The sequence below is a fragment of the Hyalella azteca genome, unplaced genomic scaffold, assembly GCF_000764305.2.
Source record: "Hyalella azteca isolate HAZT.00-mixed unplaced genomic scaffold, Hazt_2.0.2 contig4450, whole genome shotgun sequence".
NCBI classification, from domain to species: domain Eukaryota; kingdom Metazoa; phylum Arthropoda; class Malacostraca; order Amphipoda; family Hyalellidae; genus Hyalella; species Hyalella azteca.
Window position 1 is genome coordinate 2,349 of NW_025934664.1, and position 26,376 is coordinate 28,724.

Genomic DNA, 26,376 nt, shown 5'->3' on the forward strand with positions numbered 1-26,376 from the left:
ATTTCAACAGCAAACTGTTCATCATTAAAGGTTTGATTCTTTAATAAAACTATCATATTTTCAGTATTATCGTTTGTGTATCAATAGTGACCAGCAATGATTTAGTAATGTTTATCGTATATATCTACCGACTGAACGATGTTCAAGGATCGGCGGCAACCAGCTGGTGAGCAAGGGTGTTTTTATATATCAATTAGCAGCAGCTGGCTTGAAATGTTTCTTTTTTGTTTCGTGTAAGGGCCAGTAGTTCAGCAGTAATATTATCACAGTCTCCTTATTGATATTAAAATTTTACCAAACACAATGACTATGGAGCTGAGGTCGTTACATTAACCTTAATTACCCTCAATGCAATTAGCGATGTTATATAAGTTTGCATTTAGGCGATCTTCAGTATTTTAGTATCACGAACTGACGTCAAGTCCATGGACTCGATTTGTTATAGCCCGGCCTGTTCTTAATTTATTTCATTTCTCGAACTTCTGTTGTGACTCGAGTATAGGTTATGAGTATGGGTTATGAGTATGGGTTATGAGTATGGGTTATGAGTATGGGTTAAGGCTACGGGTTATGAGCATGGGTTATGAGTATGGGTTACGTGAGCTTTATGATCGTGAGCTTTATGATCGTGAGCTTTATGATCGTGAGCTTTGTGATCGTGAGCTTTATGATCGTGAGCTTTATGATCGTGATCTTTATGATCCATATTGCGCGTACGCGATTAACGAATGGAATGCTGCGGTGCTACAGTAGATTTCTAACACAGTTATCATCAGGTAATGTTTTATAAATGTGCATTCAGTTACATGTACACCCGCAGAGGCCACCAAAGCGTAATTTAGAAATGCTTATGCGCATTCCTAAAGGCTTAATTCAAAACTCGCACTTTCAACAGGTCTAATTATCGTTTATTTACAGTGGGTTACAGCGCAAAGGGCACCATCAGATATATAACAGGGCTCTTTTATCTCTTTTATCTCATCATCTACATCCATTTATCAGTTGACTACGGACAACTCTTCTGACGGACGACACAAGATCGAATTGTTTACGAGTTATTTGTGAAAATATTTAATGGCATTCACGCGCATTGCTGCTGAAAAACTTATTGTGTGTCAGCGTCAAAACATTACCTGTTGTTGCCAGCACCATGACAACATTGCCTGCTGTTGCCAGCACCATGACAACATTACCTGCTGTTGCCAGCACCATGACAACATTACCTGCTGTTGCCAGCACCATGGCAACATTACCTGCTGTTGCTGGGTTATGAGTATGGGTTATGAGTATGGGTTATGAGTATGGGTTATGAGTATGGGTTATGAGTATGGGATATGAGTCTGGGTTATGACTGCAGTGATGACACACAAATACATCGATCGCTGTGTCGCACCGTCGTGTACAGTTTCTGATTCCTTTGCTTATCCACGTTTTTCCTGCGTCGTTTTTGAGATTAAACTTCGATTCTTTAATGAATTCCCAGTTTAAGTTCAAAGTAGAAGACCGAAATAACGTGAGTAATATATTTACATTATTTCGCACATTTCAATTTCAGACTAAAATAAAGTCATTAGCTCTCAGTTATTATTATTTCATTGACGTGGAAATTTTGTTTCAGCGAACGAGACCGCGGCCAGCCGAGAAGCAGCAATGTTTCCTCACATGTATAAAGTCAGGTACTGACCACCTCGCTTTACAGTCCTGCCTGCTAGGACTAACTACGGCATTTGTGCGCTCACTGCATGCCTACGAATTGAGCAAGATCTGATCTTCAGATCATCACAATTGCTCGCATCGATATTGTCCATTTAAGCTTACCATGTGCCTAATTTCGTCATATTCACTCACATGCTTAACTGTATTACAACTTACAACAACAAAACAAAACAACAAAACAAAACTTAACTGTAATAACTGTGTTATTAATCGCAAGTCTTTCCCAAAAACCAATCCAAACACCAAAATTTGACCAAAACTTAACACATCGTAAAAATAAATAAAATTCATTTTGTCTTCCGCTTATCCCTTTCCTTAAGTAATTCCAGCTTGTATTCTAATCTTTTAAGCATTCCCTGTGTAAATCATTCAAGAGTTTTTTTTACAAATCTTCTAAGTATTTTTGCTTGAATCCTTGTTAATTATATTGTCTCAAAACTTTTCTTACATCGCTCTACATGAAAATAACAATATTTGTCTAAAATCGTTTTAGAATTTTCCAATTATTTGTCATTGCATGCTTGAACTGTCGTCAATGTTGATCACAGTTATAGTCACTTGCTTAACACATTGCCGGTGCCAAAATACAATTGTTTTGTGCGCTTAATCAAATAAATGGGAAAGAAAACGACCATCTAAGTGAACTGATTTCTGAAGGTATTTAATGGCGGCCATCAGTCTAACTATGTAAACGGCTAAATAAATAGTAAAGTGCCCCTCCGATATACCACGTTTTCGTCAAGCTATTATTTATGCATCTCTGTGATTTTTGCAGTTTTATTTTAAGCTAATGCTGGTTTACTTTCCTGTTCATTATCTATATAAATTAAGTGACACTGAAATAACCGATCATATTATATCGATTTGAAATTACGAGGAGATTCATCAAAAAGGTAAAAACAATGAATAATATTGATCAAAGAGATGCAAAAATCAATTCAGATGGCGAAAACTGAATTTTCTTGAATACGCTTTTATATTTCTCAGAACATCAGACGGATGACCAGGGTATATACTTTCAAAACTCGCTAAGTGAACGTAAGTACTTACGCTCTATTTTCTTGTCTATGATTGGTGGATTTTGCTTGAAAGGCCGTCAGTGATTGGCTGATGAACTTACGATCTCTTAACTTTTTTTTGAAAGTATAGTCCCGGAGAAGTGACAGCCATTAGCGCAGCACGAAGTTGATCGGTCAGCCCCAGAGGTTTTACTTTCGTTGTATTCATTTTACGTACGACAAATTTGATTCCTGACGCTGGATGGTTATGAACAAGACTTGTTGCTTGCTATTTTGGACAAAATTCTTTAAAAATTGGAGGTCTATTATTTTATATTGTTCAAAAGCGACCCTTTTAACAATTAATTGACGACACATACGACATTTTTTTTACGTTTTTCGAGACAAGTGACGTCACATTGAAGATGCTCAGAACGGTGTTAAAATTTCTCGAAACGTGGGTCAATTTTATATAGTTCAACCATGATCAATATAATGAGTGTTGGTGGTGCTTGATCTATAAATATGTGACCACGAATGGAATCGCTCCAGGTTCAAAGCTGTAGTTATACCATTTAATTGTCACTGATTGCTATAAGAAACCGATAATAAATTTCGCAGGGCTTAAGAAAAGAAAGCAAAACACTACATCATTGAATTGAATGCTCTACTAAGATTTCATTGCCTCAAACACCATCATGCAAAAATAAACATAATTTGCCTCAATACAAATCACAAATGTTACGCGTGACAAGATGCCCGGACAAGTTTAATGGGAAAGTCGATTCCGATTAATTTCTATAGTTAAAAAGTTACATGCTGCATGATACCCCATGCACTAGATACCCAGGCTGACACTTACAGCAGAATATTGCGCTACCTATACAATGGTCAGCTAATGCGTTCTTAGCGCATTAGCTAAGCTAATGTTCAGCTTGTGCGTTCTTAGCGCATTAGCTAAGCTAATGTTCAGCTAATGCGTTCTTAGCACATTAGCTAAGCTAATGTTGAGCTAATGCGTTCTTAGCGCATTAGCTAAGCTAATGTTCAGCTTATGCGTTCTTAGCGCATTAGCTAAGCTAATGTTGAGCTAATGCGTTCTTAGCGCATTAGCTAAGCTAATGTGCAGCTTATGCGTTCTTAGCGCATTAGCTAAGCTAATGTTCAGCTAATGCGTTCTTAGCGCATTAGCTAAGCTAATGTTCAGCTAATGCGTTCTTAGGGCATTAGCTAAGTTAATGTTCAGCTTCTGCGTTCTTAGCGCATTAGCTAAGCTAATGTTCAGCTAATGCGCTAGGTATATCAGCGACTCTCGTGACGACCGAGGCTCCTGATTTGGCCAGAGTCGGTCAGTTGGTCACGGATTTTTTTTGTCATAACATGCTCAGCTTCAGTGATTGCACAACATTACCTGCTGTTGCCAGCACCATGACAACATTACCTGCTGTTGCCAGCACCATGGCAACATTACCTGCTGTTGTTGTACTGCATGTTGCTGAACGCACGTTGTTGTGCTGCATGTTGTTTTCTTATTAACAACATAACTTATGTTACACATATTGTTTTTACAATGGGAAGCTGATGATTAAATTGAATATCCGTCCGAGGTTGGCATTTGTTCAGGTCTAAAATATTATATAATAATAAAGTGAACGATATTTATCTTCTTCTCCATCATTAATATTAATATAAAGTTTAGTTTACAGCGGTGCATGTCATTCTTTGCAGTGTATCTTAGAGGATTGCAATGATGCATTGTTCCTTTGCTTAAATTGTCGCCTGAGTCCTGACATGCAAGTTCAACAAGGCGTTGTATGACTAAGCACGCGTTGAAACATATAACATGACACACACGTCACCTGACATGTAAGTTGACATAACATAACATAACATAATGATGTCGGCTCTGAAGTGTAGGCCTGATGTGGCCTGTCGCCGATTCTTTTCCTTTTCGTGCCTTGTTCTCAGAAGATCTAAACTCGTGTCATTTGACCGGATCTTTTCATGACTGGCGATAGTTTGAAGTAGCTACTAGACTTCCACCGGGTTCGATATGGAGCTAGGCATTTCAAATCTGAACATATATTTTGCACAGGATATGTAAAATATAACAAGTGCTCAGATCGTGACATGACACTTTACTGCCATGTACACAGACCACATGACACTTTACCGCCATGTACACAGACCACATGACTCTTTACCGCCATGTACCTGTCTCTTATACACATCTAGATGTGTATAAGAGACAGTGCCAGCACCATGACAACATTACCTGCTGTTGCCAGCACCATGACAACATTACCTGCTGTTGCCAGCACTATGACAAGACAACATTACCTGCTGTTGCCAGCACCATGACAACATTACCTGCTGTTGCCAGCACCATGACAACATTACCTGCTGTTGCCAGCATCATGACAACATTACCTGCTGTTGCCAGCACCATGACAACATTGCCTGCTGTCGCTGTCTCTTATACACATCTAGATGTGTATAAGAGACAGTTGCTGCTGTCGCTCACAGCATTCAGCGATTGCAGTTGTCGCTCACAGCATTCAGTGATTGCTGCTGTCGCTCATAGCATTCAGTGATTGCTGCTGTCGCTCATAGCATTCAGTGATTGCTGCTGTGGTCACAGCACACGGCAGCAATGATTGCAGCACGGGTTGGGGATGGCCGTGACTAAGCAATCTATTTCTGAGACGTCCCACACCGTCTCATCGGTGCACGCTGCCACCTGCCAGATGTTTCATTCTTGGAAATTCTTAAACCCATGATGACATTCCATCGTCTGAATTTCATATATGATTGTAAATTCTACGACGCTTTTAAATTACTATTCATCGTTTCTGATGGATTATTATTTTTTTTTGCATGGCAAGTATGATTTTTATACATTACAATTATTCTGCCGATGGAATGGTATAATTATTCCGTTTGACGAACTGCATAAGCAGTTCGTCAGACAGAATAATTAAAAATTAAATTATTAAGTGTAATTTACAACCCAGGAGAAGCTGGCAACATGCACACAGCACGCCGAGGAGCGCCTAAGCAACGTGCGCACAGTGCGCGTGTTACTTTACTGCCATGTACACAGACCACATGACACTTTACCGCCATGTACACAGACCACATGACTCTTTACTGCCATGTACACAGACCACGTGGGAGCGTCGAGCACAGTTCAATGTTCAGATCGTGACATGACACTTTACATGTCATGACATGTAAAGTGTCATGTAAAGTGACATGACACTTTCCCGCCATGTACACAGACCACATGACACTTTACCGCCATGTACACAGACCCCATGACACTTTCCCGCCATGTACACAGACCGCGTGGCAGCGTAGAGCGCAGTTCAGGCGACGAAGGGAAGGCAGAGTGGCAGGGCGAGAGCTGCTGGCGGCGCAACAGCCTCAGTAACAAGTGGCCGCCCCCATCAGAGCTACAGGACGGCGTCAGGCAGAGCAACATGGCAGAGCAACATGGTCAGAGTTGCCCCAGCAGCGGCACCATGGCTGCATGTCCCCCCGCTCTGCCTGCTCCGCCCCCTGATGCCCAAGACGATCTCAACAAGGTGGGCTCTTAACTGTCAGATTTTTTTAGTCAAAATCCGGTCTAGTTATTAAAAATATATAGCTTTAATTACATATATCATGCATTTTAGCGCATTTTCTCGTTTATGGAAAAAATTCACTATTGTGCTCGCCATGTCCGTCCGTCAGTCCGTCTGTCTCTCTGTCCGTCCGTCCGTGACCTCACAAGTGTTCGTCGACGAGAAAATGCGCTCTCTGTCACTCACTGCACTGAGTACTGAGTTATATTTTTTTACATTATATTCAATCTGAGTCCACATGGGAAACTTAATTTAACACAGCTGAACTAAACTTCAGAATTAGAATAGATTATTTATCAAAATAAAGTACAATAAAAACCTAACTTGAAGTTTATTCATCAAGCTCACAGCATAATTAACAATCGTTCACTCTGTTCCACGTGGCCAGGTAACGGTTCAAAAGAAGTCAGTCGAGAAAGTGAGTAATCTACGAACTTACATTCGTGTAGTAATCAACTTCAACTTTTATCTCTGATTTTTTTCATATTCATAACTTAATTTATACTATGTTCAGTTCAACTCACCGGTGAATTGAGTTCTTTGCTCGTTTCTTCTTTATTTGTAGTGGGAACAAATTTAGCATTAAATGACTTAAATCTACGGAAATTGAAGCGAGTATTTCTTTGTAAATTTTTCATGCAAACTTGACTTTTCGTACGTGCTGATCGTTGCAAGTGCTGCTGTCAAGAACATTTAGGCAGCCGTTAATATCGGGCATTTAATTTCCGGAAACAATATCTTTGATTTATTTGACTACGTCTCTATTAAATCAAGGGAAAGACTACGTACGTGACAACTATAGTCGCCCTATATAGTTAACTTATTGACCTATGCTATGTTCTTCGAGTTGACTTTGGAGTGCATTTGTTTTGAGATTGATCTATATTTTAATTCATATGTTCATTGTTATGTTTCATTCGAATGAAAGGGCAAACTTGGACTTTTAATGATCCCATCTGAAGATGTTCCTTCTTTTTAACTTTTTCATACCCAATTTTATTGTGATTTATTGCAGGGAATCATCCATATATCAGGGTTTTCTCTTATAACCTTTTACACTGCCATCGTGAACTCTTATTTCAGATAACAGCAGCTGAGTCCATTTTAGTGCTAGTGAACGTCATTTATAACAAGCTACCTATCATTCTTCAGTGCAGGAGCGTTGAATTATCATGTTTTCCCACTGATTCCAAATGTACTCCCGAATATTTTCAATTTGTTATCGAATTCTTCTCTCATATTCCTCACATTACGAGTGTTCAAGTGACCCATACGAGGAGCATGCGCAATAATACTTATGCGTAACTAGCGCTGTAGCGTAGCCACTATTTAGCACAGTGTTAGCGCCACTGCGTACGTAGTTCTAGCGGCACCGGGATGAGAGGAGCTAGTCGTGGGTTCGAGCCTTGCTAAGCTCAGTTCATTGCTCGGCGTCGCTGGTGGACTGCGCTTGGAAGCCGTCGAAAGTGGTGCTTGCAGCATGGCCTTGGATTGGAGTCCCTAAACGAGCTTTTGGTACCTGATACCTGGGTGGTGGTAGATCCCAAGGTATAGATCCTAAGGTATAGATCCTATAAGGTGTAGATCCTAAGCTGTAGATCCTAAGGTATAGATCCTATAAGGTATAGATCCTAAGGTATAGATCCTAAGGTATAGATCCTATAAGGTATAGATCCTAAGGTATAGATCCTAAGGTATAGATCCTAAGGTATAGATCCTAAGGTATAGATCCTAAGGTATAGGTCCTAAGGTATAGATCCTAAGCTGTAGATCCTAAGGTATAGATCCTAAGGTATAGATCCTAAGGTATAGATCCTAAGGTATAGATCCTAAGGTATAGGTCCTAAGGTATAGATCCTATAAGGTATAGGTCCTAAGGTATAGATCCTATAAGGTATAGGTCCTAAGGTATAGATCCTAAGGTAGATCCTGTAAGATCTAAGGTATTCCTCGGCGCAGGGTTGTGGTGGCAGTCCTGTGAGGTGGAGTGCACGCCAGCGCTCTGTGGTGAGCCCGCTGCACCTACACATTAATGTCTCCCTGTACTGCACTGTCTCATTAATGCCTCAATAATTCGACATTATATCCTATTTATTCTTAGATGAGCTCGTAGTTGCTTGCACCCGATGATGCATGTGACTGTAAATATGATATTTGTTACCTTCAACAACATTATTATGTATTACTTCAACATTAACTTCAACATTGCTTGAATCTTTGCCCTTTCAAAGTTCGATGTACCCTCATGTTGTATGCACTAAACTTTGATTATTCTGACGCTGAGCTTGTCGTCAGCAGCCCTCGTGGTTGCAAGTGATAGATTCCCAACGTGTGTGTTCATAATTTCATGTCTCCATTTGGGTATTAAACTAAAATAAGTATGATAAAAATTCTATAGATTACGAAGTTTCCTTGTTCGAACCCATCTCCAGGAAAAAAAAACAACAACATGATATTAGATTTAGTTTCTAATCCAGAGGATTTCTGTGTCTGATTGTATTTTTATGATTATATAAACAAATTATATAAATCTTTTTATGATTATATAAATGAAATGTTCCACTGTTGTTTCGTGATTATACTATAAACAGGAACTGAAGCTTGGAGTTACGAAAAATGGTAAGTGATTACCTTTATACCCTGCCCGGCTGTTTTTTAACAGCTTTTTCTGTGCTCGGAATATTAATATTCATTAAATATTATATTATTAACATATGTACGAGAGAGCGATTTATTAATATCTATTAATAGATATATTAATAGTATTTATTTAATATAGATCAAATTAAAAGAAATATAATATAGAACGGCAAAAAATTGTGAATGGCGAAACGAATAAGGCCACCTCAAGCACAGTGGCATCAGTAAATACATATTCTATCAATTTCACATCCGTATTCTCTCCTTGCTAATTTTAAATAAAAATCTTCCTGTTGAATCCACGATGCATAAAAATAACAATATTGCCATTGTGAAACTATGAACGATCGTGCGTGTTGCCCCATCTCGCGTGATGACGTCAAAAAAGCAATTCTGTTCTCCTATAACTGTCTGGTGCTAACGAAACATTTCGTATTTTCGTTCGGTTTTATTGAGTTATGTTTTCCTTCGAACAGAAAAGGCGATAAATTCGAACGCAAATTTGATATTCGTGCCTAACTTTATTTATTATTGTCTTATAATTATTTTCCCCTAATAATAATAAGGGATTACCCGTTGAAAGAACAATGAGACTGACCTTTCATTTTGCCCCTGCCCTTTTCTTCTCTTCAGAAACCTTCTAATCTGTAACGCTCAGCGTGTACTTCATCTATGTTTTTTAGTTTAAAACTATAAGGATTGCTTTATAATATCATGTTAAATTATTGCCTTCTTTGCGTCTAGGCTTGCGCTCGTATTTTTCTGTGATCTCTCCTTCAATTGACACTTATCGGGCATTGTTAAGGAACTGGGTTGAAATTTGCTTCCAAGTTTGGCACCTGTAAACCAAAAGGTACATACATAGAAGGCTTTGAGAAAAAGGTAAATGCTTCCATCATACACTGTTGGAAAAAAACGGTGAAAAAACGGTCCCACTGGCGTTCTAGTGGCCGGTCGCCCCGTGAAAATAAACTGTTTCGCCGTTTTTATCAGATGTTTTACGGATTTCTAGTGTTAAATTAGAATAAAAACGGCGACACGGTGTTTCTTTTCACGTGCCGATCGGCCACTGAAACGCCGGTAATACCGTTAATAGTAATTTTTCTAACTGTGTACTATATGATCCTCTCAAATGAAAAGGAAGCCGGTGAATGTTTCCTGACGCACTTATAGTCACTGCGTAACTAACTGACTGAAGTGTTAGTGAGTGTGTACGAACGTTGAACTTGCTTGTCTCAATATTACGTGAGAAATTATCGCTGGCAGGTGAGACGACGGTGATAAAACCAAATAAAATTTAGATTAGAAAAATCAATATGGGGAAACAGCTCTAGATATCTGCTTCGATGCATATCATGTAACTGCACTGTTTGCTAAAATTAAATCAAAGTTTGGTCGCCTAATGAATAGATACTAACCGGCTTTTTTCTACAGAAATTAATGATGAGAATGGCTTAATATTATTGTTGTTGCACCAGAGCGGGAGCCCGACGAGTGAGCCCGGAGTGCCGCCCCGGCCGTGTACGCCCCGCGCTCGTCCTGTTCGGGTAAGCAACGAAAATCTTATTAATTAAAATTTGAAATTTATTATCAGCGTATCATGAATTGTCAAACTAATCTTCTACACTACCTAAACTTCATTTTAAAAAAATGGCCAGTTTGTGGTCGTTTTATGGCGTTTAATTAGATGTTTTCGATTCAAGTTTTCTGCATATAGGATTCGATGATTTAAAGTTAAACAATTTTTTCCCGATCACAATCCTAATCTGATAGATTCTTCTAAATCCAATATGTAAAACAGATTTCTCTTTAAACCGCATACGCATCCAATGATGGATAGTTATTAAATGGATAATTCGGATAACTTTAAATGCACAAAATTTTGTTCAATAAGCACCGTCCAGACTGAGAACCTGAACATTGATGCGTCACAATTACCGATGCTAAGTTCTATTGCTGGCAGTTATAACTACGTTACGTAAACATTAGTTTATACTATAAATAATAGAGGTCTGTAATATTGTAACCACTAGATATTTCCTCTAATACATCAATTAATTCAGTTATTGTTCAATCCGAGTTCAATTTATCCGGCTATTTTAATTAAGGATGAGTTGAACGTTTGAGCTGAGTATGCATGGAACACAGCGTACTCTATACGTGGTTACATTTACGTTCAGTGCATAAATTTTAAAGATGGAAGGCATAATAATAAAACATTATCATTGCTATGTGCAGGAGGAAGAGATGGAAGGCATAATAATAACACATTATCATTGCTATGTGCAGGAGGAAAAGATGGAAGGCATAATAATAAAACATTATCATTGCTATGTGCAGGAGGAAGTCTACCTTCCGTATTATTATTACATTATCATTGTTATGTGCAGGAGGAAGAGATGGAAGGCATAATAATAAACATTATCATTGATATGTGCAGGAGGAAGATGCCACCCTGCTGGTGCCTGACGGAGGTCGAGGCGTCCGGTCTAGAGTGAGTAGCTGATGCTGAATACGATCAATTATGGCAGAGCAGGATGGGTGCATTTGATATTCTTAATATTTAATTAAGAATATTGTCAAACTAAGAGATTAGTTTGACATTTAATATTCGTGGCTCTTGAGACCAAAGACAAATGTAAGGCATTATCTCACTCCGAAGTTGGTTGTTAAGAGGCGAAGCATCACCGAAGTAACTTCGCAAATTACCAACGAACTTATAACCTTCACATAAAAACATCTATACTATTAAATGACCTATTTTCGCGAGGAAAGTGAGGCAGAGGTTTCGTTACTTCCATGCAGACACTGGCCAGGTGGGGAGGGATCATAAAGAAGTTGGTGATGGGGGACAAAAGTGAGAACTTCGTGGAGCAGGACACGCAGGTGTGGAGGCATGGCTTTGCCCTTGTCCTCACATTGTTGTAATTGTGTGATGTTATTGCGCCCTGTCGGATCATCCATTGTCAGGACAATACCATGTGACACTGTGTTTCTCTGATTATGCGAGAACAAATTCTTTGCGCGTTCTTTATCTTTTTGTACCCTCGTTGAGTGAGATGGCGACCCAATGTACTTTGAAAACGACCGCACAATGTACAATGTTTGACCACAGGATTTTTTTATAAATATGTCCTTCGTAACATAAGTATTCATCTCTTCTTGATAAATACATACATGGAATGAAGCAAAATTGCGTTAAGATTTCAGGAGAGCTGTAGTTGTACAGTATTCTAGAACACTCATTTTACTGCCTGGATAACGGAGAGAACTTTCTCCAGCTAAGCATGGCAGGAAGTTCCTTCTTGCTACATGCGAGCACAGATTACGTTCAATGACACCAACGACAAAACATAAATCATTTCCGAAAACTTCGTGCGATTATTCATCCAAACACCATAAATTCCGTATTTTAACATAATAGAAAGTATGCCGGTACTGTAATTCTTTGACATTTTCTCCACAGAGTTCAGACTCGAGAATACGGAGTAGTCCTTCCTCCGCTACCGCTTCGCCACGCGTGGTAAGGCTGCTACGTTACCTCGCCCTCAGCTGAGTTTTTTTTAATCGGATGCTTAGTCATTTGTTGTGTGACTTCAATTACTTTTACCTAGGAATTTAAAAGCAAAAACAATAACACAAAAATTCACCATATCTTTATAAGAGAAAACGTTTCGGAGTCCAGCTCCATCGTCAGTTCAGTTAAAACTTGCGATTTAAACAATCAAGTGATTTTAATACTTTTACCTAGCAATTTATGTAAATGTTAGCCATTCGGTCTTTCGTGAGCAATTGTTTGTTTCTTATCAATTTTTACATGCTAAATTTAGGTAAGGGTTTTATGAAGCTCTTTTCGTACTTGCATTGCTGTACGTGACAGAGACGAAGATGGCCGCCTGCAGAGTCCGGCAACAGCAGCAGCCTGAGTGACCTGCGGCAGATGGAGGCGTCAGAGGCCTCCGATTCTGAGGTGAGGAAATCGTCTCCTCTGCCCCCGCGACCTCGCTCTCGAGGACCACCACCCTCCGAAGGACACACCGCCATCATCCCGGGAGAAATCGTGCCTCGTTCTAGAGGACCACCACCCTCCGAAGGACACACCGCCATCATCCCGGGAGAAATCGCGACACAAAAATTGACGACTCGCGCTGTGCCAAGTTCAGCTGAGGGTCTGAGCCAGAGTTCTGCGCCGTATGACTCTCTCGAGGACAGAAAAACGTTGCCAGAGTCTCTGGCACATACTGATGCCTTGGATCTAATAGGAAATGAAATTTCAGAGACTGTTAAACCGGGGTATTTAGCTGTCTCGAGGCTATCAGTTCCTAGAGATCCCGTAGCAATTCAAGACGGAAGAAAGTCTGACGAACAGATCTCGCAGCCTGTACCATCAGTTCTTCCGGCCGAGCTTGCACCGTACCGCAGAGATGGGAGCTCACAGAGACAAGATATTGCCTCTGATGCAACTCTGAGCCAAGTGTCCGAGTACTCAAGAGGCTATGGAGACGGAGCTCCTGAGGTCAGCTGCATTTTCCTCGCGGTTTCGCTCCCCCGAGTTGCTAAATTGAAACGTGTTGCAATTGGCTGCTTGCGGTCATGGCTTCAGCAGGGGAATGCTTTCTCATGTGAACCTGGGCCATCGGGAGCTGAAAGTTTAAAGTTTCTTTAGGTATTCGTTGAGGTCATTTGGATATTTAAACCAAAAATTTTCTACTTTAATAAAGAATTCGACTACTATATGGTTTCGAAGGTGTTATAGCACCTAGGCTATTACTGCAACGCGCGAACTTCTGAAACTCACCAAGATCTCGAAAACGAAACATTAATGTTTAAAAATCATTACAGAGGTTCAATTATTTGAAAAAATTTGTCTCCCGTATATAGTTGCGAGTATCTGCTTGCAACATGGCTTATTGCAGCCATTTTCCGTCAGAGTTGCGAAATCCCTGGGCATGAACTCTCTGACATGAAATCCCTGGGCATGAACTCTCTGACATGAAATCCCTGGGCATGAACTCTCTGACATCAAATCCCTGGGCATGAACTCTCTGACATCAAATCCCTGGGCATGAACTCTCTGACATCAAATCCCTGGGCATGAACTCTCTGGCATGAATCCCTGGGCATGAACTCTTTGAGTGACCCATGATCATGAAGCAGACTCAGCAAAGGTCCTCATTCCGTTGGATCCTCAACCTGAATCCGATATCTACCAAATATTCATTTGGTTGCTCAAGTTTTTGCTTTTGTTTTATAGTCTCGGATTTTTCCAGTTTATAATTGTTTGTTACATTAGATATTTTTAATGCAAGTGCTTCTTTTGTTTGGCTTATATTACTGTCGTGCTTTGTTTTAAAAGTTTTATTTTAGTTACTTGTTTTATTTAACGATTAACTTCAAAGGCCCAAATTGTTTTTACTTTTAATTCTTCCTAAGCCTTCTCAGTTACATCGCGAGTTTGCCTTGGATTTCATAAAAAATTAAACTTGGGTTATTTCACATCTGAATACATCCTGATATTAGTCGTTTCTGCTTGAAATTTTCGTACGCGCCTTTAGCTAGCACGATACCAAAAAATCCGAATTGATAACAACCATTACGTTGAGGCGTCGTTTTTGACTGCTTCATCTCAGTTGTGTCTAAATTCCAACCGAAAAGATCAATTCAACGCAATCTGATATCCGAGACTTATTTTCATGGAACGTTTCTTGCGCTGAAATTACTGTCTTGCATGGTACGCTATTGATGATGACTTGCATTTAAATCTCGCAGTAAAAGTTGTATGCCAGCACATGAAAATTTCTATCACGAACATTTTCTTCTTAACATTCATCTATGACGACAACAGAACTAATGTCTGCACAAATTCAATAAACTGGGCATGTTCCTTTTTGCATAATATTTGTGTGCTTCTATTTTTTAGATTCAAAACTTGTATTATAACATTGCATGTATTCTAATTGCTTGACACTAATGGATAACGGATAAAGGCACGTTATGTAAATAAATACATTCCAGAATTCATCTCCATTCATCCATGCCCGTAGTTTCAGAGCAACCGGGATTTATTCAAGTGGTATGTTTTTTGTTATTTCTATTCCATGTGGGAAAATCATATTGGAGATTAATATATTCTTTGCTTCCATCTTCGAGTTCGAACTTCAGCTACATTCGCAGAGTTAGGTAAAAAATTCTTAACAAATTCTCGGGCCTCTATTATTTTCATTAGACTCGTAGGATCTAGAACTTTTGCTAGTGTTATGTGGCTAGTGTTAGCCACCTATAGCATAGCGTAAAATTTATTTCTAAAGCTTCACTACAGAGAAGTAGCATCAATTAAACCTTTAGACTTCGTTTTTCTAGTTGCGTGTGCATTGCCTTTGTGTGCCCTATTGATAGTTGTGTTCTCTTCTTCTTTCTGGTAGTCCAAAGTTCCATCTTCGACCATGGAAGTTCCGGCGGCGCCTGAAGTCTCCTCGGAATGGCAATCCCTGCTCGGTGACGCTCTATCCTCGCATATTCTGGACGATATTACCGACGACGTCGATTTGGACCTCAGTAAGAACGCGTTCTTCCAGACAGAAACTCCGACGGCGTTGTTTCAGGGAGGTGCTGTGAGCTACATACCATCGTCCAAAATGGAGTTCCTTGAGAAACAGCGAGAGGAAGACAAGAAATATATCCTGAACGCTCTTGATGAAGAAGAAGCTAAACTAAAGGGGACGATCACGTCTTCTCATTCAGAAAATAAAGAGAATAAAAAACTTGAAGTAAGTTGGGATGCTCAACTCGGTCTATGCCAAACGCCCGCTTGATCGACTCATTGAAGAACTCACTCGCTCCTCGATCGTAGCCTCTATTAACTAGTATAGAAGTGTCGTGTTTCCTTGGGTGATCTTCCATTTCTTTCCACTTTAACGCATTTCGTAGAAATTTTGGCTACAACTTCGTAAAATATTGATTTTTAATTTCATTGAAACATTGACAATGCGTACTTCCTCAGAATGGTTCTTAATTATTTGTATTCTGATCCATTCATGCATCTCTATTTAATCAGTTCATCCCCAGTTCAGTATTTTCTGATGTATAACTCTAATCTTGTGTTATTTTTCAGGTCTGTGATGAAGAAAACGATAGGGTAAGTAACGTAACTTAAACAAGTAAGTAACGCTTTTTACGTTTTGAGACACAAAATCGAAAAATTATATCACAAGTACACCTAACAATAAAAATTAATCTGATTGTTATCCTTGCAGCCATACAGTCCCGGCCCTCCCATCTTCAAGAAAGACTTGGAGCGCCACCGCCAGAGGGTGAGCTTCATTTCAAAACATTGCAACTTGATAGATTAATTTTGTCACTAGTAAACAACTACACTGTCACTGCGCACAACTGCAAGCAAGGGAAAAATTGAGAGTACTTACGTGCTGCTCCATGGGCTTCACAACTACTGTAGTTGAATTACCTTCTCTTACTTTCATTTCATCTTGTTTCGTTACTATTTGATAAATTATAAATACGGATTCGAATGTCACTCGTTCCTACAATACCCAAATATCGTCTTTTCAACGTGAGAATTAGTTTTTGAATTTATGCAATGACTTCATGAGAGAGTTGTCCAAAGTTTTTTTCTTGTTACAGGTCAAGGAAAATCACGAAGAAGATGAACCGGTAAGTTCCTTTTAGGCCGTCTCGCCATCTGTTTGCTGACAGCCGCGTTCGAGGTGGATGGGAGCCAAAAATTTACATTGTTTCTAAGATCATTTGTTACGAAGAAACTTTTGACATCTTTTTAATTATAAATCTTCCTGTCAGGTTCAAAAGGCGACGATGCAAATCTTCATCTCACTTTACCACATCTCTTGACTTTCAACAGCTTTACAAGGAGCCGAATTCAGCCACAAAAATGAACGCATCCTAATCATATTTGTCTATTATACTCGCAGCAATGAGAGCTGTCCAGATAACCTTATCTCCGTCTCATCAGCTGTCCTGTGATCTCTTCTCAAGAATAATGGAACTTTTTTCTTTATGAAACAGATGTCTTCTCGAATATCGCCTTCCAACCCTCCAAGAAACGGAATAGATATAAATTGTATTGTTGTTTCTCAATTGGTGGATAGGAAAAAAAGTCTTTGCGTTTGCCCTTTTATCGAACATTCATTGCGTTTCTCTGGGTTTAAGAGTGCGTTCTTATTTTTAGAGTGCACTAACAACCGAAGATTAAATATTATTCATAGTCGTTATAAGAATTTATGGCGATTCAAATATTAATGAAGAAATTTTTATGAAATACATAGAAGCTTTGTCGATATTGACTTGTGAAATACTTTGAAATTATATGTTTCATAGACGTAGCTTATGTGTTGCGGCTGTTGTGTTCAGAAGCCGCCGGTGCGTAAGTCTATTTTAAAGAAGACCCCCACGGGGACCATCATACCCGACGACGAAGTTGCTACTGACGACGCAGCTGAAGGCCTGAAGAAGCGCCCTAAGGAAGTCACGTACGACCAATCCACGCCGAGAAAATCGAGCAGAAACAAACAAAAAGTCAACGGCTGTGACGCAGAGAATTTAGCAGAAACTTCAGATGCCCGAAACCATCCTAAAAGCAAGGTCTCGGACACCAACGAAGATAAAACCGAAGCAAAAGAAAAGGAAACAAGTCACAAACAGGAACCGAAAATAATGGTCGAAAAGTCACCCACTCCATCTCACGCTCCTCTTCCCCCTCCTCCTCCCCCTAAAGTAGGGCCTCCCCCTCCTCCACCACCACCACCTGGATCCAAGGTGGGTCTGCCAATCACAGCAGAAGATCCCATGCATTTAAACCTCGGGCGGTCATGGCAATCATTCATGAACAGATTTTCTCCTTTGATTTTTTTCCACCCTCATGATAGCGCCAATCTTATATCTAATAAGGCATACTCCTTATTTTTCCTATTTTTCGTTGATACATACCGCCGAACTTGGACGTCACAGTAATCCTTTCACAGCATAATGAATCTATTCAGGAATATTACACTTGATTTTATTGCTTACCTAACATGATAGATAAATCAGTCAGTGGAAGAGTTCGATGACCTCATCTGCTACCAAGACGCGACCGTCCTGACTCACCGACAGCGACCAGGGCCCATACTTTCAAAAAAAGTTAAGAGATCGTAAGTCCATCAGCCAATCATTGACCGCCGTTCAAGCAAAATCCACCAATCATAGACAAGAAAATAGAGCGTAAGTACTTACGTCCACTTAGCGAATTTCGAAAGTATGGCCCCAGACTCACCGACGTACGGCGACCAGCGGTGCTGAAATTATGAGCGTGTTATCGGTGGACAATCAATATGCTTTTATAATATTTTATTGAATTAATGTGATCCGCATATTATTGCATTTAATTTGGAGTGAATTTTAACAAAATTTCTTCGCAGACGGTGATGATCATTTGCTGCTTTATGGGAGGCGTGGATAATTTTCTTTATTTCCTGTGTGATTTAAAAATGCGAACTTTTATTGCCAATATATGCTTTGTAAGGAACGGGTGCATTCTTCTCATTTATCCTTATATTTTTTTCAGATCGTCGATTTTACTTATTGCTGTTAATTATATTTTAATACAGTGAAAGGTTTCATTTATTCTCAATGAGTTCTTTATATTTTTTTTGCTCATAATGATTCATTAAGTCTCAGATTCTAAAAAGGAACCTGGATATAATGTGGTAATAAATTTATTTGGTAATTTACTCGGATTCTTTATTTAAAATTTTTTGCAACTTCGTAATAAGATGAAGGACTTTTTCCTTCATTGATCGGATTGCATTGCAAAAAAATACATAATAAATACTATGCTTGATGCATTTGAAATTTTTGTGTTGCATAAAGGTTTTCTCCAGTTTTTCCTCAGTTTATTTGTAATAGTTGAAAAAATCATAAAATTCATGTCTTGTAGCTCATGCTAGCAATTAAATGCCATTGCTAGTCAATGTAAGCCCTTAGCAAGAAGTAACATAACTTACTACGTGTCAGTAACATAGATCGAGTTCATTGCTAACATTATTAAAATAATATCGCCTTCTGCTTAATTTCGTATGTCGACGTGTGATTATTTTCTTGTGTCTTTATTAATTCTTCGTCGCTCTTTAACTCTCCGCTTTGCTTCACTAAAGACTGAAGGGCCGCAGTGGTGGCAGCCTTGCGACAACGACTATGACGGATATGAGGTAGAGAAATAACCCTAGCTAATTTACTCTGATATATGGAATTAATTTACTTATGAGAAGTAGTTTTACGTCACTGCAACAAATCAATGCTCTGTTCCAACCCATTACTTGCTCATTCAGTTATAAATTGAACAAGGTTAAACGCCTGCGAAGGTACAAGTTTAGTTTAAATCCAAGCAGTATTCTCACTTGCATGATGTGCCTGTATACGGGTCAACTTGTTACAGTAACTCTGGCGATTGTACAATACCTGGACACTACACAGCTATCATAGATTAAAGAACCTCAAAGCCTTCACGATTAATTAAATCCGTGATGGTGTCTGTTTGATCATACTTTAAATCATTAGTCTATTCATTTAACCTTTTAAATCGCAGGTTTAGAAAACACAGCAAAAGATGGACCTAAGCTTCAATTTAATTTTCGCCTCTCGAAAGAAGAGTGGTTTCAATTTGTAGTACATTTTAAATCTTTCACAATGATTAAGAACTTTGCAATTGGAAAATAAATGAAATTGAAGTACTGAGTTGGACAGCTCATTCCGCGTGAGGTTGAACCATTTATGAGCTTCATCCGAAATAAATACTTACTTTAGTACGATTATGAAGAGGGTATGAGTCATGCAAGTATACTGCGAGCACGTAGTATGTTTTCGGAGTCCCTATCCAGAATTGAGAATCAAACATATTACGCCTAAACGGAAAAAACATTCTGCATAATTTTAAAATTTATGACTTTTCTATGTTTATTATTATAGATTGTTTTATTCGTTCATTTTATTTTAATTTTTTGGATCGATTCATTCAAATCATTAGGTTTTCATCGTGATCAAAGAATCTTACATTATTTTTTAATATGATGTTAGTGCTTTGCGCTTCAGTTTCACCAGAATTTGCTTTCTAACTTGAAGCATAACAAGTAACAAATAAATGTATACCGTCCATGAAGATTTCTTCCGCTACTTTCTCTTACCATACCAAATGGTCCATTTGTCTGATCATAACTATAGTTACCAGACATTCAGATATATCATTGACAGAGGTTATAATAATTGAATCAGTTAACAAAAAGTTTATACATGCAAACATTGCAGTCGGATGGAAGCGTTCCGAAGGCCCCTCCTCCTCCCCCTGGCAGCGTGCCCCCTGCGCCCCCCAAGCCCTTCGGCAGTAAAGTGGACCCGGGGGCGGCGCTGCCCAAGATCAGGCAGGGGCACCTGGACAACATTAAGAAGGCGGTGCGCACGACGCGCCCTGACTGGCATGCCCTTATGAAGAACCTGGAGGCGAGTGCTGGCCACCTCTGGGCCTATGTTTTCAAAAAAAGTTAAGAGATCGTAAGTTCATCAGCCAATCAAAGACGGCCGAGCAAAATCCACCAATCATAGGCAAGAAAATAGAGCGTAAGTACTTACGTTCACTTAGCGAGTTTTGAAAGTGTGGCCCCAGGGCCTATACTTTCAAAAAAGTTAGGAGATCGTAAGTTCATCAGCCAATCATTGACGGCCGAGCAAAATCCACCAATCATAGACAAGAAAATAGAGCGTAAGTACTTACGTTCACTTAGCGAGTTTTGAAAGTATGGCCCCTGATGTTTTGTGTCAAGTGCTGAGTCTCAGCTGCTCTCTGGCGGGATGAATATCAGGGAATTATAGAGGGAGATGTTATGAATAATAATTGATATTAGAGCAGCTATATATCACAAAGTAATATGACTCGAATCAACGACTATTTACAGTCAAGAGTTCTCTTTCAATCTGATCATTTATAATGTTGGAACGTATTATCTTGTGGTTGCGTACTACATGTCAGTGCATTCACTTTGGAATGAATTATATCTTGAGGTGTGTAGACCCTCTAAAAAACGAAAAAACTCTGCCACTTCTTTTCCACTTCCAAGAAATTCTTTCCCGCTTCCAAGAAATTCTTTCCCGCTTCCAAGAAATTCTTTCATGCTTCCAAGAAATTCTTTCCTACTTCCAAGAAATTCTTTCCCTCTTCCAAGAAATTCTTTCCCGCTTCCAAGAAATTCTTTCCTGCTTCCAAGAAATTCTTTCCTACTTGGTTCTTTAAGAAAGGGACTTCCAAGAAATTCTTTCCCGCTCCCAAGAAATTATTTCCCGCTTCCAAGAAATTCTTTCCTACTTCCAAGAAATTCCTTCCCTCTTACAAGAAATCCTGCCTCATTATCGCTTAGAGGTTTTCGCACACCACAAAGAGGCTGCGTGCCTCACTTCTATTAGAATAGAATAGAAGTGTCGGCGTTGAAGAAATAGGCCCATGGCCTGTTGCCGATTCTTGAACTTTTCGTGACTTGATTCACAAGGAATCCGGCCTTTGGAACCCGATCTTTCTATAGCTGACGATTGATTGAGATAGCTGCTGGACTTATTGCCTGATCCGTAATTATTTATTAACACGAGTTGTCTCTCTTCATCCCTGCAGGCCGGCGTGAAGCTGAAGCATGTCGCAGAGATCAGTGACAGATCGAAGCCTATTCTCCCTGGATCACGGGGAAAGAACGGAAAGGTGGGGTAATTGACTATCATTAATCGCGTTGTAAAAACTCCCTCAATAATATGATAAACTTGTTGGCTAAGCGAACCAACTCAACGAATGCATGGGTCATAGTATTGGACAATTACAACTTGAATCTAAAGAACTCATGATCGTAGTGATTGCTGGGTAAAATACGATTCGCGCTCATTTGAGATAGTTTTGTACACAAATGTTACCATAATTGAGAAAGTGCAATTTACCACAGATCGAGAGATTATTAGATTTTATTGTTCTAGCCATTCCATGTAACTTTAATCTACTTAGCTGCTCGCGTAGAACAAGAGAAAAAAAGATGTGCGACTGTACGAACGAGCTTGATAGTACAATAGTTTTTGACATCACCTCACGAGTCCGTGAGGTGATGTCAATGAATGATCGTGAGTGATGAATGTGAGCGATGTCTGTTCACTTCGTAAATATCTAAAATATGAAACGGATGAATTTTGATCGTTCAATTCGTGAATGTCAAAATGTAAGACGGGGAATTTTGTCTGCTCAGTTCGTGAATATCCCAAATGTAAGACTTCTGTTCACTTCGTGAATATCTAAAATATAAAACGGATGAGTTCCGTTTTATTCGTTTGTCTGTTCAGTTGTGACTGTCCCAAAGATGACGAAAGAGTGTTGTCTGTTCACTTCGTAAGTGTTTCGAATTCTGACGTAATTTTATGTGTTTAGTTCGTGTACGAGAGCGAGAAGCCTACGATCGTGAACGAGCTGCTGCATGAGATCCAGCGCGGCGTGAAGCTGCGCCGCGTGCGCACCGACGACAGAAGCAAGCCAGACTTCAACAGACTTGGTACGTTCCATGCGTGCACGACGCACGCTTGCTGTTCTCTGTCTTATCTCACCTCGTCCTGGGCATCTTTTTTTTTGTGGATTTCTAGCGCTTTCTTACGGCCAGCAAGTGTGATCCAAATGAAATATCAAATAAATATTTTTTTTTTCAGCTGCTAAACTAACGCAAAAGTAATTTTTAAACGTATATTATTTTATAATATAGATGTTTACTATTCATCTTTGTAATGCTTAAGTGTATGTCTTCTGCATGAGCCTATCATATCAAGTTGCTCTAATTATATATTCATCCTTATTAAACGATTACAAATGTTATCTATCCACCAAAACTTTTTAATTAATTTGTAATCAACATTCATGAAATGTTTTAGTGCAAAGATGGAATTTTTTTAATAACCTTATATTCAAAATAAGTAAATTAATCGTATTCATGCCGTAGATATAAAAGTAGATGGACCTGAAACGTTGAAATAATAATAGATTATTGAAACGCAAATGAAGGTTTGACAGATTTTTTTCCGGTTGTTTAATTAATTAATGAATCACGTAAGGATTAGTAGAACTTTGAAATAAGTGTTATGTTAAATATTTAGTGTTTCTGCAACCGGCTTACTGATAAATTTTATTCCGCTTGCTTGCAGGTCTGAAGAAATTCCGTCGTCAAGTCACCGTAGAAGAGAAGAAGAAAGTCAAGCCAGAAGATCCTGACGCTCTGCCATCTTCTTCTGACGACGAAGAGGACATTGATCGCATGAGGGACGATTTGGAAGCAACCAAAACGCAGCTTGCCGATGAAATCAAAAAGACGCAAAAGCTCGAACGGGAGAAAAAAGTTCTGAAAATCGATATCGAAGCTTTGCACAGCGAGATAAGGAAGTTGAAACGGCAACTAAAGGAGGTCGGAATTGAAGACAAACCCATGGTTAACGGTGAAGAAGGAATCATGCCGAAACTGAATAAGTCAATGAGCAAACTCAGGATGAGTGAGAAGGATATACTGGACACTGACGAGCTTGATACTCTCGAGTCGGAAATTAAAGAACTGAACGGACAAATCGAATCACAAAGAATGCGGGCAGATGCATTCGAGAATAAAATGTTTGAGTTGGAAGAAAAACTTAAGGTAGCTAACGCGGCGAGTGATGAGTGGGAATGCAGGTCCATCTTCTTCGAGAAAAAATTTAAAGCTTTGCAGAAAGACCAATCTATTGAACTACCAGACATCGGCATTGTTGGTACCCAGACGGATCCTGTAGACGTAATTATGCCGGAAACTAAAGATCAGCTGCATCATTCCGTGAATGCTTTGGATGGCTTCGGTGCGGCTGCTAGGAAATCTGGATCCAGGAGAAGTTTCGCTTCACAGATTAACCGAATGGAAAGTTTCCAAGAAGCGAGCGATGAAGAGACATCTTCTTCATCTGAAGAAGAATCCGAAGAGGGTGAAGATTCTAACGAGGAAGCAGATGATGACCAAACTATTGCTGAGGACATGGACGGTCTCACTGAGGAAGAACGAGAAGCGAAACGAGTACAAAACGAGACTAGACGACTTGAGCGCGATCGAGAGTTTTGGGCCAACAAGCTTGAACATATGAAAGCTAAGGAAGCTAATGTCATCAAAGAGCGTAATAACCTACGTGAGCGGATAAAGAAATTCTACAGAGACATGCACCAAGAGAGAGTTGATTATCTCAAGTCGAAAAATGAACTTGATGAGTTGGTGAGACAATTGAAGGATCCAGAGGAACTGGCAGCAGAAGAAGACGAGGATGAAGAAGACGAAGAGGAAGAGGAAAACCATGATGATGAGCCTGGCTGGTGGTTTGATAAACCAAACCTCAAACCAAAGAAGCTCAAAAAGAAGAAAGTAAAGAGGCTGAACGCCGACGGTGAAGAAGAGGAAGAAGAAGAGTCGGAGGAGGAAGATTTGGAAGATCTCACTCAGCTCGAGGAGCCATGCTGGTCTGACACTGAGGGCGAGGAAAGTGATCCTGACGATGAAAATGATTCCTTGCAGGTGAGAATTAATTTCTTGCAATCTCGGACCAAGAAGCACGAAGATAAAATGGCGGCAATCAAGAAAAACTGCTACCTTCTGAAGGCCGAAGTTGACAGTTGCAAAGAGAAGTACAACACTGAGCGTATCCGACGCCGACGACTAGAGGAAGAATTGAATATGTTAGTGTCAGATATGCCGTAAAGTGTTGCGTTTCGATGATATTGTGCGTGTTGAATTTGTACACTTCGCCATAGAACTTTCGCCATAGAACGAATATATCAATATAACCAAACGATCGATGCTGTGCGCCACAGTTACCGTGTCGGAGGGTAAGCCGAGTTTAAATCTTTCATTTCTCCTGCATACCAGCCAGTATCGCCGTTTGATCAAGTACGACAAATTTTAAAATCCATACTTAGCAATGAGCTATATCGGCTTTGCATCGATGTTTTTCCTGCCCAGTGCTCCCAACAACTTCTTTTCTAGGATGAAATTTTGAATAAATAAGTATCTGTTTCGTAATGGGGCTTTGTATTGTATAACTTGTAAATATGTCTATTGTGAACAGATAACGGTTTTGCATGGTTGGTAATTGAATTCGTGTGCACTACAAAGTTAGGTACAAATTAGGCTCATCGTATACTGCACATGAAAATTTCGAACACAGTCGTTCTCCGCTGCATGCTCGGTAGGAGTTTTTGTATGCATAACGAGTATCGGAGCATTTTTTCTCGTTAAAAAAAAATTTGCTGCAATTATAAAATCACCTCATGAGTGTCAACAGTCACACTTGTGCCAAAATCCTCTTAAGTATCATTGAATCTTAAATTATTGAGAAAGCGCAATAAAAATCTATTGCCTTTATCGTCAAATAGTTCGTATCCATATATCAAAGACCCATCCCATCTGTTCATAATCCAATTGGCCTATTTTTCATGCGTGCTTTGCGTTTGTTAAGAACCTAATCTATGTGAGGTAGTAGGTAAAGCTACATTACTACCATGTCTTATCTATGTATTGCCGTTTAAGTCTAATTTGTAATAAAGAAAGTCTGCGTTTTTCTTTTTCCGGTCCAAATCTGCTTTGAACAGAATTAAGCAAGCGCACTTTCGTAGACGGTATCCTTGTGAGTATACATTTTGACAGTCTTCATAAGAAACGGGAAGAAACGATTGAAGTTCTCAGTGTTCTATAGGGTGCTTAACGAAAACTTCCTGTTTTGTATTTCGCGCCAAGCAGCCAGATGTTGTAGGAAAAGGGCGGGGAGTAGTTCATAGGAAAGGCAAGTCTTGAAGTTTATTGCCCCGCTTAGTCAGTTGCCACTATGCACTGGACAAGTGAACAGCGTGCGTTTGCTGTCGAGGCGTACTTTTCTAATGGCAGTTCCATTTTCGCTACTCTAGTAGCATTCCGTCTATACTCAGTTCCGTATTCGTCCTTCAGGCCGGGTTCCAGATCCGGCTCGATTCACCCGACTTTGTCTCCGTATAATTTTTATGTGGTTAACTTGAATAAATTGTTTACAAGTACCCTACCTCTTTTGAAGAACAACATACGCCGAGCCATCGCCAACATACCCGTCAATATACTTCTGCGAGTTGAACGGAACTTCAAAAATCGACTAACTGAATAATTCATTGACAATGGAGGCCGTCATTTCGTTCGATGTCATCTTTAAACTAAATGAAACTAAACTTCAGGTAATGTGTTTTTCAATAATATTATATTGTAATCATATCTGTACCTGATCTTTTTTTTTATTGAGCTTTCAAATTAGGAAGTTTCCGCGAATCACCTTGTGCTTTTTGACTTCAAAATTTG

General features: G+C 39.4%; 1 protein-coding gene across 3 annotated transcripts; it reads left to right on the forward strand.

Moving 5' to 3' along the window:
- The first annotated feature begins 1,622 nt into the window (after positions 1 to 1,622).
- LOC108670745 (xin actin-binding repeat-containing protein 2) lies at positions 1,623 to 25,613 on the forward strand. 3 transcript variants are annotated; one of them, XM_018158237.1, is made up of 17 exons: positions 1,623 to 1,676; positions 6,058 to 6,301; positions 8,300 to 8,347; positions 10,459 to 10,527; positions 11,421 to 11,474; positions 11,786 to 11,866; positions 12,447 to 12,503; positions 12,861 to 13,496; positions 15,403 to 15,747; positions 16,092 to 16,115; positions 16,234 to 16,290; positions 16,619 to 16,648; positions 17,363 to 17,767; positions 20,291 to 20,482; positions 21,642 to 21,725; positions 22,434 to 22,554; positions 23,195 to 25,613. In XM_018158237.1, exons 1-17 carry the CDS (start codon positions 1,651 to 1,653, stop codon positions 24,754 to 24,756), a joined length of 4,035 nt encoding a protein of 1,344 aa, XP_018013726.1. In that variant the 5' UTR covers positions 1,623 to 1,650; the 3' UTR covers positions 24,757 to 25,613. The 3 variants fall into 3 exon arrangements, with proteins under 3 accessions (XP_018013726.1, XP_018013728.1, XP_018013727.1); XM_018158239.1 differs by lacking the exon at positions 17,363 to 17,767 and adding an exon at positions 19,144 to 19,197; XM_018158238.1 differs by lacking the exon at positions 11,786 to 11,866.
- The last annotated feature ends 763 nt before the right edge of the window (positions 25,614 to 26,376 follow it).

Bases quoted from the DNA above. Each gene is read 5' to 3' on its own strand.
- LOC108670745 (XM_018158237.1), top strand. From the start codon at position 1,651: ATGTTTCCTCACATGTATAAAGTCAG. The intron at 13,497-15,402 runs GTCAGCTGCATT...TCTTTCTGGTAG, and splicing joins ATGGAGACGGAGCTCCTGAG to TCCAAAGTTCCATCTTCGAC. The intron at 21,726-22,433 runs GTGGGGTAATTG...TTATGTGTTTAG, and splicing joins CACGGGGAAAGAACGGAAAG to TTCGTGTACGAGAGCGAGAA.